General features: G+C 46.6%; 1 protein-coding gene across 1 annotated transcript in view; it reads right to left on the bottom strand.

The window, feature by feature from the left end:
- ESX1 (ESX homeobox 1) overlaps positions 1 to 18,750 on the bottom strand; it is a 43,993-nt gene that overhangs the window by 9,036 nt on the left and 16,207 nt on the right. The window contains exon 4 of the mRNA XM_073543663.1: positions 5,956 to 6,242. Coding sequence (XP_073399764.1) covers positions 5,956 to 6,242 — 287 coding nt within the window. The remainder of the gene's footprint in view (positions 1 to 5,955; positions 6,243 to 18,750) is intronic.

Raw genomic sequence — 18,750 nt, 5'->3', positions numbered from 1 at the left:
TCTTTTTAAGTGGTGGAACTTGCACTATTGCTGACTGACTAAATACTTTTTTGCCCCACTGTATGTGCGTTACTGCTGTGTATTTACTAAATTGTGTTTTGTACATTCTCTGTTAAGTAGGGAAAGTGAGTTACCCCGGGATGGCCACTAGATAGGGGTAAAATGCTAAAGGGGACTATTACCTCAGATTGGCCACTAGATGGGGGCACAGAGACCATAGTTCTGTGCATAGTATAGTAGGCATAAGGGAACCAATGTGTAGATAGTTAAACATAGGAGGGGCACGGTGGGATAAGTTAAGAAGAACTTCCTGATAGGAATCTGTCAGGGCGAGGGCGCCCATTAGCTCAGGAGGGCTGGCTAGCCTTGGGCAACACCGTGTCACGTAACGTTCAGCTCAAGAAAAAGGCCCAGCATATAATATCCGTGACCAGGATTGTTACAAAGGGATCTACAGCAGCAGTACTGGCAGCTCAGTATAAGTGGGTCTGCAGTTGCTAGTGAAGACTAAGCAGTACGGGCACATCTCTTAACATATGACAGCTTATCTCGTGGGCTGATGCCCTCAAAGCCAGGGTGAAATGGCTTAGGGAACACCCAGTTGGAGTGAGGTCGGGCACTGAAGATGCTGTGGGACCGTTTGGCACCGTCCACCCCAGAAGTGGGCTTAGTGACAGAGAGAGAAGGAAAGGGTCAGAAGAGAAGTTGTATGTTGTGAACCCTGATGATGATGATGCTGGAAAAAAATATGAATATGCTGTGTACAAGTCTCAGTAAAGCTGCTCCATTTAAAGTTGAACTGGACTGTGACTCCATTATTTCTAAAGCGGATCTTGAAGTCCTCAAGAAACGTACACAGGACCCTGATGGAGCAGTGGAAGGCGCTGCAGGTATGCTGAGTGATGGGCAGCGTGTTTATGTGATGGGAAGCCAGGGCACCCTATTGCAGATGTTAGTGGCCACGACTACAGACCTGTCCGTCCCTCACACATGTGTCTGTTCAATCTGTCAGAAACAGACTACATGAGGGTGGTATAAGAGCCCAACGTCCACACGTGGGTGTTATGCTACAGCCCAACACCATGCAGGGCGAATGGCATTTGCCAGCGAACACCAAGATTGTCAGATTCGACATTGTCTCCCTGAACTCTTCACGAATGACAGCCGATTCACACTGAGCACAGATGACATGTGAGAGAGTCTGGAGACTCTGTGGAGAACGTTCTGCTGCCTGCAACATCCTCCAGCATGACCGGTTTGGCATTGGGTCAGTAATGGTGTGGGGAAGCATCTCTTTGGAGGGCCGCACAGTCCTCCATTTGCTAGCCAGACCTACCCTGACTGCCATTAGGTACAGGGATGACATCCTCAGACCCTTTGTGATACCATATTCAGGTGCACTGGACCCTGGGTTCCTTCTGATGTATGACAATACTAGGCCTCATGTGGCTCAAGTGTGTCAGCAGTTCCTACATGATGAAGTCATTGATGCTATGGATTGGCCTGCCCGTTCCCCAGACAAGAATCCAATCAAGCACATCTGGGAGATCATGTCTCATTCCATCTACCAATGCCATGTTGCACTTCAGACTGTCCAGGAGTTGACTGATCTGGGAGGAGATCACTCAGGAAAACATCCGCCGCCTTATCAGAAGCATGCCTAGGCAATGTAGGGAGGTCACACAGGCACGTGAAGGCCACACACACTGTTGAGCATCATTTCCCTCGCTTGAGGCATTTCCACCAAAATTGGATCAGCCTGTAATTTGATTTTCCACTTTGATTTTGAGTATCATTAAAAATCCAGACCTCCATCAGATATTAATATTGATTTACATTGGTCATTTTTATATTTTATTGCGCTCACATTTCACTATGTAATTTATATAGATTTGCAACTAAAATATTTCAGTCAGTTATATCTAGGATGTGGTATTTTAGTGTTCCATTTGTTTTGTGGAGCAGTGTAATATAAATGTTTGGACTACTGCAGGATCAAAATAGCCAAAGGAGCGAAAGAAAAAAGAAAAACATTTTAAAAAAATATAAAACAAATAATTTCCAGTTGACCACTTTTTTCTCCATTAAAAATAAATAAAAAAACCTAAAAACTTAGTTGATGTTAAGCATCCACACAAATCTGAAATTAAAAAAACCCATACAATAATAGCAGCAACAGGAAATAAAAATAATGCCAAATTTGCATATTTTGGTCACCAGCTCTCCCTAAAAAATGTACTAAAAATCAATCTAAAAGTCATAAGGACTCCAAATAGGTGTTATTATAGCTCTCAGCTCACCACACAAAAATAAGCTCTCAGACAACTCGAATTAATGGGAGAAAAAAACTTTACAGTGACTGAACCCCCAAAATTATTTTTACAAATTTCTGATTTTTTTTCAACTCTTGAATAAAAAAATTCTATGCAAGTTTGATATCACCATAATCCTACTGACCTGGAGAATCATGGTTCTGGGTCATTTTTACTGCAGAATAAGCACCATAAAAACAACCCCCCACACACACACATTGCAGAATTGCATTTTCTTCACCATTTCATACTACTTGGAATTTTACTCTCCATTTTACAGTACACAGTATGGTGACATGCGTGTTGTCATTCAAAACTACAGAAGAAGGGGAGGGACAAAGAAAAGTGCAAAAAAAGAAAAATTGCCTGGGCCTTAAGGTGTTAAATGAACTTACATGATAAACACATTTCCAGCCTTATGCCCTCACCAGTCACCCCTTTCACTATCCTAAACAATATAACACCACTATACAGTGTCGGACTGGTGTGCCAAGGGCCCACCAGTAACATTGACTTTGGGGGGCCACTTTTCACCTGCATACAAATATTACACTACCTTCGTTCACAAATATACCTTTATCTCTATCTATATATATATATAATCGTCTTATCATGTCTGTCTGTAACCGAAATCGCGGGTCGCTGATTGCTCGCGGCCGCCAGGCCGCAACCAATCAGCGACAGGGCAGCTGTTTGTAACGGTAAGCTGCGCCTGCCGCTGATTGGTCGTGGCTGCCAGGCCGCGACAAATCAGCGGTAGGCGCAGCGCTCAATCGGGCGCAGGCCTTAATCTGTAAAAAAGAGAATTAAAATGAAAAAAAAGGTTATTCTCACCTTCCGACGGCCTCCTGTCTTCTTTCCACGCGCCCGGCCTCGCGTTCCAAGTAATGCTTTGCGGCTTAGACCGCTGATGACGTCACTCTTGCGAGAGCGAGAAAGAAGACCGACGTCACTCTCGCGAGAGCGAGAAAGAAGACCGACGTCATCAGCGGTCTAAGCCGCAAAGCATTACTGGGAACGCGAAGCCGGGCGCGTGGAAAGAAGACAGGAGGCCGTTGAAAGGTGAGAATAACTTTTTTTTATCTTTTAATGTTATTTTTTTACATGCTAGAGGGCCGCGGCAGTGATTGGACGCGGCCACAGGGCCGCGTGGCTGATTGGTCGTGGACAGAGAGCCGCAACGCTGATTGGTCGCGGCTACACGGAAAGGGGGGTGAGGGGACCATGCATACCAGGAAAGGGGGGTGAGAGGACCATGCATACCAGGATTGGGGGGTGAGGGGACCATGCATACCAGGATTGGGGGTGAGGGGACCATGCATACCAGGAAAGAGGGGTGAGGGGACCATGTATACCAGGATTGGGGGGTAAGGGGACCATGCATACCAGGATATGGGGGAGGGGACCATGCATACCAGGATTTGGGGGAGGGGACCATGCATACCAGGAAAGGGGTGTGTGGGGACCATGCATATCAGGAAAGGGGGGTGAGGGGACCATGCATACCAGGATAAGGGGGTGAGGAGACCATGCATACCAGGAAAGGGGGGTGAGGATACCATGCATACCAGGATTGGGGGTGAGGGGACCATGCATACCAGGAAAGGGGGGTGATGATGAGCATACATACCAGGATTGGGGTGTGAGAGGACCATGCATACCAGCAAAGGGGGGTGAGGGGACCATACATACCAAGAAAGGGGGGTGAGGGGACCATGCATACCAGGATAGGGGGGATGAGGAGACCATGCACATCAGGATTGGGGGGTGAGAGGAACATGCATACCAGGATTGGGGGGTGAGGGGACCATGCATACCCCGAAAGGGGGTAAGAGGACCATGCATACCAGGAAAGAGGGGTGAGAGGACCATGCATACCAGGATTGGGGGGTGAGAGGACCATGCATTCCAGAATTGGGGGGTGAGGGGACCATGCATACCCCGAAAGGGGAGTAAGGGGACCATGCATACCAGGAAAGAGAGGTGAGAGGACCATGCATATCAGGAAAGGGGGGTGAGGGGACCATGCATACCAGGATAGGGGGGTGAGGAGACCATGCATACCAGGAAAGGGGGGTGAGGATACCATGCATACCAGGATTGGGGGTGAGGGGACCATGCATACCAGGAAAGGGGGGTGATGATGAGCATACATACCAGGATTGGGGTGTGAGAGGACCATGCATACCAGCAAAGGGGGGTGAGGGGACCATGCATACCAGGATAGGGGGGATGAGGAGACCATGCACATCAGGATTGGGGGGTGAGAGGAACATGCATACCAGGATTGGGGGGTGAGGGGACCATGCATACCCCGAAAGGGGGTAAGAGGACCATGCATACCAGGAAAGAGGGGTGAGAGGACCATGCATACCAGGATTGGGGGGTGAGAGGACCATGCATTCCAGAATTGGGGGGTGAGGGGACCATGCATACCAGGAAAGAGGGGTGAGAGGACCATGCATACCAGGATTGGGGGGTGAGAGGACCATGCATTCCAGAATTGGGGGGTGAGGGGACCATGCATACCCCGAAAGGGGAGTAAGGGGACCATGCATACCGGGAAAGAGAGGTGAGAGGACCATGCATACCAGGATTGGGGGGTGAGAGGACCATGCATTCCAGGATTGGGGGGGTCAGGGGACCATGCATACCAGGATAGGGGGTTGAGGGGTAGCATGCATATCAGGATTGGGGGTGAGAGAACCATACATATCAGGATTGGGGGTGAGAGAACCATACATATCAGGATTGGGGGGGTGCATTATTGCATTATTATTAAATCTTCAAAAATAAACTGCATACATATTGTAGAATATCCGATGCTTTAGAATCGGGCCACCATCTAGTATAATAATAAATTGGGTAGTTTGGTTAATGAATGATAATATGCTGCTTTTTCCGTACAGAGTGAATCAAGTGAATAATGCCAAGTACTGCCCTTATAGTGGGGTTGGGGACCCAGATCTGCACAGGGGCCCACCAGGGGATTCCCGTTACCCTATGGGCCAGTTTCAGCCTGCCACTATAATTTGCTATCTTTTTTATGAATGCCCTTAGTAACTCCACTGGTCCTTTTGACTCCATATTAGATGTTTACATGTAAAACTCCAACATGCCTGATCATTCTACCACTCAACATCAGATTTCAAGGCATTTACATACACATTTTTATTTCAGCACTAGTGTGGTGCCACTAATCTAAATTCCCAGACCCTAATCTTATACATACCAGCCGCTGTTTTCAGCTTTTCTCAGTGCCACTCTGATCCTGCACCTCCATCTTGTGACTGCAACTTCTGACTGCTTGGAAGTCAGAGGTAATGGTCACAAGCTGTCAGTGTATGTCTATGATAGCCTTATTCTGGCCTCATCCTGCCTACTATAGATTAACAATGAGTTATGACTTCCGAAACATCCAGCAAACACTGGAGCAATCACAAACAGCTGGAGACTGACTGGAGCGGCGCCAAGAACAGATGAAGATAGTGGTTGGTAAGTATAGTACTAGGGGAAGGGAACTTATATTAGTGGCACCATTTCAGGGGTAAAGTAAAAAAAAAAAATAACACTAACTGGACTTCCAAAGCTTGAGATGCCCACTGTATGCTAAATACGAAATCCTTATTGTAAATGTATTTACCTTCCAAAGTAAGGAGTAATGACAGGATTGCGGAGAAGTGATGTCAATGACATGTGATTCAGGTTCAGAGATCCCTGATGTGATGTGGTGAAGGCCGGGCTGACGGATGGTGATGTCACTGCAGAAAGAGGGACTGTTCTCCATAATGGGTCAATAAGGTGACTGGAATTTAAAGGCAGATCAAGATATAGACCCAGAGGGGGTCTAATGGGGAAGGTAGGGACACCTCCAAGCAGGTCTGACTTCTCACGTTTTCTCCATTTAGCTCTTCGATTTTGGAACCAAACCTAAGAAGGAGCAAAAAGGTAATACAAAAGTGCACCTATAAAATGTCTTAAAGTATACATTCATCGCCGAAAATGTTGGCACCCTTGAAATTTTTCCAGAAAATGAAGTATTTCTCCCAGAAAATTATTGCAATTACACGTGTTTTGTTATACACATGTTTATTTCCTTTGTGTGTATTGGAACAATGCAAAAAAACAGGAAAAAAAGGCAAATTCGACATAATTTCACACAAAACCCCACAAATGGGCAGGACAAAATAGTTTGCACCTTTCCAAAATTGTGGGTAAACAACTTTTTTCAAGCATGTGATGTTCATTCAAACTCACCTGTAGCAAGTAACAGGTGTGGGCAATATGAAAGTCACACCTGAAAACAGATAAAAAGGGAAAAAGTTGACTCAGTTGTTGCATTGTGAGCCTGTGTGTGCCACACTAAGAATGAAGAACAGAGAGAGGAGAAGAGAACTGTCTGTGGACTTGAGAATCAAAATTATTGAAAAATATAAACAAACAATCTCATAGTTACAAGTCCATCTCCAGAAACCTTGATGTTCCTTTCTCCACAGTGCTCAACATAAACAAGAAGTTGCAGGTTCACGTTGCATCAGTGCCAGCGTGTACTATCAATCAACATTTTAATGAAATTAAATGCTATGGTAGGAAACCCAGGAGGACCCCACTGCTGACACAGAGACATAAAAAGCTAGACTGCAGTTTGCCAAAATGTATCTAAGCCAAAATTCTTCTGGGAAAACATCTAGTGGACACATGAGACCAAGATAGAACTTTTTTGGTAAAGCACATCATTCTACTGTTTATGAAAACAGAATGAGACCTACAAAGAAAAGAACACTATACTTACCGTCAAGTATGGTGGAGGTTAAAAGACGTTTTGGAGTTGTTTTGTTGCCTCTGGCACTGGGTGCCTCAACTGTGTGAAAGGCTTCATAAAATCTGTAATTACTAAAGGATTTTGGTGCCCAGCGTCAGAAAGCTGGGTTTGCATCCTAGGTCATAGGTCTTACATCAGAACAATGACCGTAAACATACTTCAAGATGCACCCAGAAATTGATGGAAACTTAGTGCTGGAGAATCTGAAATGGCCAGCAATAAGTCCTGATCTAAATCCCATTGAACACCTGTGGAGAGATCTAAAAATTGCTGTTGGGAGAAGATGCCTACAAATGTGAGAGACCTGGAACAGTTTGCAAAAGAAGAGTGATCAAAAATTCCAGTTGAGAGGTGTAAGAAGCTTCTTGATGGATATAGGAAGAGATTGATTGTTAATTATTCCAAAGAGTTTGCAACCAAATATTAAGTGGAGGGTGCCAACAATTTTGTCTGGCCCATTTTTGGTGTCTTGTGTGAAATTATGCCCAATTTTGCTTTTTTTTCTGTTTTTTTTTTAAGTTGCTCTAACACACACACAAAGGAAATAAACATGTGTATAACAGAACATGATTAATTTCAATAATTTTCTGGGAGAAATACTTTATTTTCTGGAACAATTTCAAGGGTGCCAACACTTTTGCCAATGACTGTATATCACATCACTCAAAGTGTAATGATGCGATAAAGTCTATTGGTGATATTGGCTTCTATATTTATTTAGTGTTTTTCTATATTTATAGCTACACTTTATAATAAATATCTAAACCATACATTGTCAAGTTGAAGATGAAAATTGTACGCTGACTAATATCTTTATTGCATTAGGGTCTCACTTTATTCTGATACCAAGTTCTAAGCCCCCTACTCAGATACAGAATTGCAAACTATTTTATTATTGAAAGCTATGTATTAACATTCTGCACTTAACATCTAAGCTCCCCCTACTGGAGACTAATGAGAAAAACAAAGCTCCAACTACTGTAAAGGCATGTTGAGAAACTAATCAGCGAAACATTTTGAGCTCATTTTATAAAATGTATGGATTAGAACATGGCAGCAGTGGCAGAAAAAAACACACAGATTCATGGCATATATAAACATGGTGCTGGCACTATGTGTTTAACACCAAGCACTGTACTGTATATAATGCACATACTGCTCTAAAAAAGTGTTATACTGAATTGTGAAAGGGATCAAGTGAATACACCGTGAAGTCCCTTAGAAAGAAAAAGACATCAAATAATACTAACTAGAATTATAAAGAAAAACACAAAGCCTCTCCCTGCCCTTAGTAATTGTTGTATATGTAAAAAAATACATTTTTTTAAACGTATTGACCCATTCTAAAAAAAGTTTGATGTCTCATACAGTGAATACTGACATCTAAAAAAAAAACAATGGTGGAAAAATGAAATGTACTCCATATGTTATCAAAACTAAAAAAAAAACTACATAAACTACAGCTTGTCCAACCAAGCCCTTACACAACAAATGGAAAAATACAAAAAGTTACTGGTGTCAAAATGTGGCTATTAATTAATTTTTAAAAAAATTTTTTCTAATGTCCTGTTGAAATATGTTTGGAACAACAACTCCATTCCTGTCTATAAATGTTTAGTTGCTAGATCTGTATGCTGATCATAAAGTTAGAACAAAAAAAAAACTCCCAAAGGCTCACACAGGGAAAGCATGTGACTGTATTTCCTGTTTTCCTGTGCTGTGTCTGTGTATGAGAGAAGCAGCCTGCTGTAGATGATGCACAGATAGAGACACACACATGATTTATTCCTGATCTATTAAGATTATCATATATTGTTCCTGATTGTTCCTGAATAAAGAATCTCTGTTGTCTCTGTTGTCTTTTGTCATTTTTATCATAGGTACACTTCAACTGTGAGAGACAGAATCCAAAAACAAAACCAGAAAATCACATTGTAAGATTTTTACATAATTCATTTGCATTTTATTGCATGAAATAAATATTTTATCACCTACCAACCAGCAAGAATTCTGGGAGAAGGTCATGTTGTCAAATAAAACCAAAATAGAACCTTTTTGTAACAACTCCACTCGCCATGTTTGAAGGAAGAATAAGTACAACACAAGAACACCATCTCCACCATGAAGCAAGGTGTGGGAAGCATAATATTTTAGGCTATTTTTTTTACATTATTGAAGGGAGCACAGATGGGGTCATGTGTCGCTAGATTTTGGCCAAGAACTTCCTTTCCTCAGTAAGAGCATTGAAGATGGGTCATGGCTGGTACTTTCAGCAAGAGAATTACCCAAAAAACACAGCCAGGGCAACTAAGGAGTGGCTCTGTAAAATGCATTTCAAGGTCCAAGAGTGGCCTAGGATCCAGACCTGAACCCAATAGAAAATCTTTGTAGAGAGCTGAAACTCAATGTTGACCATCGAAAGCCCCAAAAGCTGAAAGATCTGAATGGAGGAGTGGTCCAAAATCCCTGCTGCAATGTTTGCAAACTTAGTCAAGAACATCATGAAACATCTGACTTCTGTGATTGAGCAAAAGTTTCTGTACCAAATATTAAGTCTTGTTTTTCTATTGTATCAAATACTTATTTCATGCAATAAAATGCAAATCAATTATCTAAAAATCATACAATGTGATTTTCTGGTTTTCATTTTTAGATTCTCACTGTTGAAGTGTACCTACTAGTGATGAGCAAGCATACTCGGTAATGCTTGGTACTCGCACGAGCATCACTGTACTCTCGGTGCTCGGCGAGCACTGAGCATTTCTGGGATTATTCAGCTGGAGCTCGGGTCCCAGCCTGCATGTTTGGCGCCCTTTTTACAGCGCCAATCAACATGCAGGGATTGTCTGCCACGTACTGTAATGCCGCAGCCATGTTGGTTGTGGCATTATAGTGATTGGCAGACCGCACAGCGTCATCAGGTCTATATCAGACCTGCCACTGCCCTGCTTTTGCTTGTCCCAGTCAGTACCAGAATCACCAGTGTAGGGAGAGTTGCTGCATTGATAGGGACAGGATAGGTGGGGTATACAGTTACTGTGGGTGCACCATAACTGAATACACAAATCCAGCTAAATCAACAGTCCTTCTAAGGACTAATTACGGGTTATATACAGTAGATTGCAGTACTAGGTATGCAGGGAGTGTATGTGGGTATATACAAGTAGGAGAGAGAGCTCCAGGATAAGGGACCGCTGTATAACCGGGCCGGAACTAAGGGGACTGTCACCTAGGTTCCCAGAGAGTCTGTTCCCGGGGGAAGCAGTTGCAGGACTGGACAGAGACTCTTCCAGAAAGTGTGGGGGTGGGGCGACTATAAAAGAGGGACCGGAGGCCAGTAAGTAGCACTCGACAGGGGGAGAGACAAGAGGCAGGAAGGTGAAGTCTGGGTGGCGCTGGAGAGCAAGAGGAAGCCAGCACCTTCCAGAGCCAGAGAGACAGGACGGGAGCTCGCCTAATCCAGAGAGAGGACAGTACCGAGCGACGTGGGGAAGACACAGCACCGCCCATGACCGCCTCTGCCCCACTCCATACCGCAGCTGCGGCTCATCCGCTGAGACCCGCGGCCGCCTCTGCCCCACTCCATACCGCGGCTGTGGCCCATCCTCTGGGACCCGCGGCTGCGGCCCATCCGCTGAGACCCGTGGCCGACTCTGCCCCACTCCATACTGCGGCTGTTGCCCATCCCCTGAGACCCGCAGCTGCCTCTGCCTCGCTCCATACCGTGACTGCAGCTCATCTGGCCGCCACTGCCCCGCTGCTGACCGCGGCTGCGGCCTGTACATCAAGGTCCGCGGCGGTCACTACCTCTGCTCCTAGAGGGGCAACCCCGACATTGGGGGAGTCTCCCAGGGCCCGCTGTGCCCCTTCTACACCGGAGCGTAGGAACGTCCGAAGCCTCCTATAACTCCTCGCCGGCTGGGCCCAGCGGCTGAGCCGCTGAACGGACACCTCCCAGAAAGCAACTCTGCAGGACGTCAGAGAAGGATAAGTGACACTCTGTTGGTTGTTAATTATAGTTCCAGGACTCATAGTCGGCCATATCGTGGCCATATAATTGCCGGCACTTGCCGAGTAATCTGATAACGGGTTATTTGTGTATTATTGTCTAGCTTCCCTGCGTGGAAAACTATTGTCAGCTTACCATTTATCCATATAATCTATATATAAAGGTTGAATTTAAGCTTGCTCCGTCTCTGGCTTGTCACTGCATATTGCGTACCTGCGAGTACCACATACATATCAGTGCAAGGCATGCAGGCACTGTATGTTGGTATATAAATATCAGTGCTAGTCAGGCAGGCATTGTATGTGGCATCCTTCATTGCACACAGCAGGAGGGGCCATTCCAGCAGCTGTGGGAGGAGCCTGGTTAGAGGTGTGACCTGCTGGTGTGCTGTGTGGAGCTGCTGCTGGGAAGGGAGATTTTTTTCTTCCATCTGGACTTTTGTCTGCCCCATCCCAGCAAAAGAGAGGCTTTCTGGGACTGGATCCCTGGGCTGAGCCCCCGGCTCCCATCTCCCGGTCCAAATCTGTGGGGGGTGGGAGGTCTTCAGGAACCAGCAAGAGACACATTAAGATCTGGCCAGTCCCAGGATACAGCAAGCCAGAAGGCAAAGACCTCGGGGAGCCGCAAGACCCCTGAAGCTACGGCTGTGGCAGCTCCTCCTCCTGAAGGTAAGAAGGCATCCTGCAGAGGTGTGACAGTGGTGCCCCTTGACTGGGGCACTAATGGAGCAGGGGAGTTGGTTACCGCCTATGGCTCCCTCATACACGCACACCTCTGTGAGTATGAGGATGCTGCAAAACAACTACGGAGATTTCGGGAGGAGTTGAGGTTAGCAAGAGTGCAAGCTAAGAACAGGGTATCCAGCTCAAATAGAGCAGAGCTGTCCGCCACGGTAAAGAGGCTGAAGGGGTCGATCAGCAAGTTGGAAGAGAGAAGAGCTGAAATCCTTGCTGGGAGCAGCCCCTTAGCGGAAAAACTACGTAACGATGACTGGTTCGGAGCCCTGACCGGTGGGACTCTTGAGGGGTCATGGAGTCCTGTCTAAGTGGAGGTGGAGGAGGAGGAGAAAGATGGCGAGACCTTCGCGCTGTACCCACCTGAAGGACTGGTGAGTGATCCCAGAAACCGAAGGCTGGCTTATGATACCAATACCCTAAATAGCATAGCTAGTGAAGCTCGCCTGGTGGATGTCCACATCTGGCACACCCCAAGTCATGGGGGTTTCACCTTTCATAGGAGTAGTAATAGGTCTAGGATAGATAGGTTTTTTTGGAGGATGCCATCTTTTCAGCAGTGTCCGTTGTTGAGGTGGAATTCTCCAACCACTGTTTAATTTTCTTTTCCTTGAATGTTGCAGAGAGTCTCCGCATGGGGAAAGGCCTATGGAAGCTGAATTCATCCCTTCTGGAAAAAGCGGAGGTGAGACAGTCTTTTGAGGACTTTCTTCAGAGCCAGGTGCCACTTTTGGGTCTCTGTAGTAGTAAGTCTGAGTGGTGGGAGATCTTCAAAGAGAGGGTGGCAAGTTTCTTCCATCAGCTTTCGAGCCTCAGAAATCTGAACAGGCATCGCTTGTATAGGGCTCTGAGGAGGAAACTCGAGCAGCTCATCTTGACTGGAGGTGACCGTGAGGAAATCTCCAGGGTGAAGCCTGTGCTCAAGAGGTGTCAGTATGATAGGCATATATCTTTAGTTTTTGAGAGGGATTTCGAGAGGTACCGCTCACCCGACCCCTACAGAAACTGTAAGATGTCAGTGAGTTGTAATGTGGTGACAGGACTGGTCAACAGTATGGGTTCCCTGAGCAGATACAAATCAGGGATCTTGGAGGTGGTCAGATCCTTTTACTCGTGCCTCTTGGGAAAGAGGAATGTAGATCGAGAAGGGATGTCGGCTTTCCTGGCTGAAACAGTTCATAAGGCAGGGGATGACCGCTCTCTTCATCTTGTAGCTGAGGTAAACAGGGAAGAGGAAGTGAAACTGGCGATTGATGGGCTCCGGTCAAAAAATTTAAAAAAAAAAAAAAAAAAATCGCCAGGTCCGGATGGCTTAACATCCGAGTTTTACAAGACCTTTAGGGACTCTTTGGTCCCTCTCTTGACTGAGGTTTTTAACGAGTGTCTTTCCTCGGGCACTCTTCCCAGATCAATGAGGAGGTCAGCCCTGATTATCATGTTGAAGGATAAAGACTTGTCCCGTATTAAGAATTGGCGTCCCATAGCGCTTCTCGATACGGACCAAAAGGTTCGGGCAAAGGTGCTGTTCATCCGGCTGGTGTAGTTTGCACCCCAGCTTCATTTGGGGGCTCAGCCAGGGGTGAACCTAGCCTCTCTGCTGCCTGAGGCGAACAGCAAAATGGCGCCCCCCCACACACACAAAGTAAATTCTCATATCTATCCTGTAAAAATGAGTACAGTAGTGGACATTTTGATTTAGATAAATAGAAAAAAAAAGTGGCCAGACAGGGACAAAAGAGCAGCCCTGCCACACAAATCCAACCAGCCCACAAACTATAACACTCCTCACCCCGATCAGTGACTTTTTGCTATACTTTGTTGTCCCCTCATCACTCTTTTTAAGGAGTTATTTGAAGAGCCACATGTGAATGGCACTACAGTGCGCATGACTGACCACAGCTCCATTTACATGGTGCTCTTCAAAGCTATGTTTCCCAGGATCATGGGGGTCCCAGCAGTCAGATCCACAACAAACAGAAAGTCATCCCCTATCCCCACATAATGCTCCATACAGTATTATGTGCCCCATATATTACTTCATACAGTATAATGGGCCCCATATAATGCTCCATACAGCATAATGGGCCCCATATATTACTTTGTACAGTATAATGGGCCCCATATAATGCTCCATACAGTATAATGGGCCCCATATATTACTTCGTACAGTATAATAGGCCCCATATAATGCTCCATACAGTATAATGTGCCCCATTTATTACTTCGTACAGTATAATGGGCCCCATATAATGCTCCATACAGTATAATGGGCCCCATATAATGCTCCATACAGTATAATGGGCCCCATATATTACTTCATACAGCATATTGGGCCCCATATATTACTGCCTACAGTATAATGGGCCCAATATATTACTTCATACAGTATAATGGACACCATATATTACTGCATACAGTATAATGGGCACCATATATTACTTCATACAGTATAATGGTTCTCATATATTACTTCATACAGTATAATGGGCCCCATATAATTCTTCTCCCCAAACCCCGCTGCTCTGGTCTCCTCCGTGTATTCTGATCCTCCGCACTGCTTGGCACAGGGACATCATTAACTTTACGTATCTAATTGTCCACTTGGACTGATAGTAATAGTGATTTGTTTGTACTCTGTTGTCTGGGGCTGGCCCACTTTATGGGGGTGTGCAGGGCATATGATTATACACCAGTAAAAAGTATGAGAGGCTCAATATGACCAGTGCCACCTAGTTTCCTGCCCCTCTTATTCTACTGGTACTGTGGGCACACTGACTGGTACTGAGGAAAAGAAAGAACAGAGAGAGAAAGAAAGAAAGAAAGAACAAAGAGAGAAAGAAAGAGGGGAAGAAAGAAAGACGAGAGAGAAAGAAAAAGGGGAAAGAAAGAAAGAAACAGAGAGAGAAAGAAAGAACCAAGAGAGAGAAAAAAAAGAAAGATTAGAGAGATAAAGAAACAGAGAGAGAAAGATTCTATAAAGATACTATAGCAGCCCGGCTCCCAGTGTAGTGCCCACCTGAGCCTCCCGATGCAGGACAAATCATGATCCGCTTACATGGCCGCAACCCCGAGTCCAAGGCGATCCTGCTGTCCGTGCTGTTGGAGGAGGAGACGGTGATGGATCTGAAACATTCCCTGAAGTGCCTCCATGGTTCCGTCACAATCTCCTCCCGAAATTACCTAATTTCCGTTCAGCTTCTAGCACATCACTTCCGGTAGAACGTCACGTGCGAATTTTAAAGTACTCCGCGGGGGTCCGCCATGTACTCCTGTGTCCGCGGGAAAAGTGAGCTCCCAGGTGGGGCAGTGGGACAGAATCTCTCTCAAAATCGGGACTGTCCCGCTGGGAGGTATGGATGCTCCCCACCATACACCTTGTACACATATGGCTCAGCACACATCATAAACACATGGTTCCGCTTTTTATGCCTCGCACACACAAAGCTCCGCTCTGTACACCTCGCACATACACGGCTCCACTCAGTACACACATGGCTCCACTCCGTAAACCTCGTACACATGCGGCTCTGCTCCGTACACCTTGTACACACGTGGCCACGCTCTGTAAACCTTGTACACAAATGGCTCCACTCCGTAAACCTTGTACACATGTGGCTTTGCTCCATACACCTTGTACACTCGCAGTTCCGCTCCATACACCTCACACACACGCGGCTCCGTACACCTCACACATGTGCGACTCTGCTCCGTACACCTCGTACACGTGCGGCTCTGCTCCTTACACCTCGCACACATCTCTGCTCCGTACACATGCGGCTCCACTCCGTGCACCTCGTACACGTGCGGCTCCACTCCGTGCACCTTGTACACACGCACGGCTCCGCTCTGTGCACCTCGTACACACACACGGCTCCGCTCCGTGCACCTCGTACACATGCACGGCTCCGCTCCGTACACCTCGTACACACGCACGGCTCCGCTCCGTACACCTCGTACACATGCACGGCTCCGCTCCGTACACACGCATGGCTCTGCTCCTTACACCTCGCACACACACGGCTCCGATCCATACACCTCGTACACACGCGGCTCTTCTCCTTACACAGGGCTGGGCTGAGACCAAAAAGCAGCCCTGACACAAAAAAAAAAAATTAACCAGCCCACATACAATGAATGTCCTCATCCAAATCGCAGAACACTGGCAGGTTGTGCCAACTTTTGCTTTAGCTCACACACACACACACACACACACACACACACGTATCACACAGCTCACACAAGTAGCTCACACACAGCTCACACGTATCACACACACACACACAGCTTACATGTATCACACACACACAGCTCACACGTATCACACACACCTCACACCGCTCACACGTATCGCACACACACACAGCTTACACGTATCACACACAGCTCACATGTATCACACACCACAGCTCACACGTATCGCACACACACAGCTCACACGTATCACACACAGCTCACACGTATCACACACACACAGCTCACACGTATCACACACAGCTCACACGTATCACACACACACAGCTCTCACATATCACACACAGCTCACACGTATCACACACACAGCTCACACATCACTCGTATTGCACAGCTCACACGTATCACACACACAGCTCACACGTATCACACACACACAGCTCACATGTATCACACGCACAACTCACTCGTATCACACACACAGCTCGCACGTATAACACACACACAGCTCGCATGTATCATACACCCAGCTCACACATATCACAACTCACACGTATCACACACCCAGCTCACACGTATCACGCAAACACACACACACACAGCTCACACGTATCACACACACACACAGCTCACACGTATCATACACAGCTCACACGTATTACACACACACAGCTCACACACACAGCTCACACATATCACACACACCGCTCACACATATCACACACACAGCTCACACATATCGCACACAGCTCACACGTATCGCACACACACACACAGCTCACACGTATCACACACACACAGCTCACACGTATCACACACAGCTCACACGTATCACACGCACACAGCTCACACGTATCACACACACAGCTCACACGTATCACACACAGCTCACACATATCACACACACACACAGCTCACACGTATCGCACACACACAGTATCGCACACACACAGCTCACACGTATCGCACACACACAGCTCACTTGTATCACACACACACAGCTCACACGTATCACACACACAGCTCTCACGTATCACACACACAGTTCACACGTATCACACAGCTCACACGTATCACACACCCAGCTCACACGTATCACACACACACAGTTCACACGTATCACACACATGTAAGTGGAGATGGCTTTAAAGTGCAATAATACACTGCGCTGCTGTAGGTATATTTCAAGAAGCTTTAATGATGCCTATGCATTTCCTGAGCTGTCCCAGCTCACTTCATCTGGACCTCGTGCAGACTGCAGAAGCTGTTTCATGCGTTCATAGGTGTTGTGACCGAAATCTCACAACCTTATCAGGTGAGTCTCTCCTTGCCTCACCATTACAATTGTGTTTTAAAGGATTCACACAGTGGATGCGCCTTGTTTTGTTTCGTTTACGTATCACACACACACACAGCTCACATGTATCACACACACACACAGCTCACACGTATCACACACACAGCTCACACGTATCACGCACACAGCTCACACGTATCGCACGCACACACAGCTCACACGTATCGCACACACACACAGCTCACACGTATCGCACACACACACACACAGCTCACACATATCACACACACACAGCTCACACGTATCACACACCCAGCTCACACGTATCACACACAGCTCACACGTATGACACACACAGCTCACACGTATCACACACACACAGCTCACACAGCTCACATGTATCACACACACACAGCTCACACGTATCGCACCCACACACAGCTCACACGTATCGCACACACAGCTCACACGTATCGCACACACACACACAGCTCACACATATCACACACACACAGCTCACACGTATCACACACCCAGCTCACACGTATCACACACAGCTCACATGTATGACACACACAGCTCACACTTATCACACACACACACAGCTCACACGTATCACACACACAGCTCACATGTATCACACACACATCTCACACGTATCGCACGCACACACAGCTCACATGTATCGCACACACACAGCTCACACGTCTCACACACCCAGCTCACACGTATCACACACAGCTCACACGTATCACACACACAGCTCACACACGTATCACACATACAGCTCACACGTATCACACACACACAGCTCACACGTATCACGCACCCAGCTTACACGTATCACACACCCAGCTCACCGGGCAGAGCTGGGGGCCACTCTGAGGGTGGTAGCGTATGCCGATGACGTCTCCTTTTTTGTATTCTCGAAAGAGGAGGCGGATTGGGTCATGTCTGAGGTCAACTGCTACTCGGAGGCTTCCGGGTCCTTGATCAACCGGGAAAAGTGTGAGAGTCTCTAGCTGGGAGGGGGAGATCCGAGTTTTCATCTCCCGGACACCCTTCCAGGGCCCCAGTCCTCAGCTAGAATCTTAGAGATCAATTTTGGCCCAGGGGACTACCCGCAGCAATATTGGGAGGGCAGAGTTAAGATTGCCGCCCAGAAGGTGGATCAATGGAAGTGTTGGTCCTTAACCCTGAGGGAAAGGGTCAACTTGGCCAAAGGTTTTCTGCTTCCCTTGTTAATATACCTGGGCAGTGTCTGCATCTTGCCAGAACCTCTTTGGACACAGGTCTATAGCCTGTTCTTCCAACTGTTATGGGGGAACAGGCTTAACCTAATCAAGAGGGAGGTCACATACTGCACGAGGAGACTAGGAGGGTTA

The sequence above is a fragment of the Dendrobates tinctorius genome, unplaced genomic scaffold (genome assembly GCF_039654945.1).
Source record: "Dendrobates tinctorius isolate UK_male_01 unplaced genomic scaffold, ASM3965494v1 ptg000133l, whole genome shotgun sequence".
NCBI lineage: Eukaryota > Metazoa > Chordata > Amphibia > Anura > Dendrobatidae > Dendrobates > Dendrobates tinctorius.
This window is presented reverse-complemented; position numbering and strand designations above follow the sequence as displayed.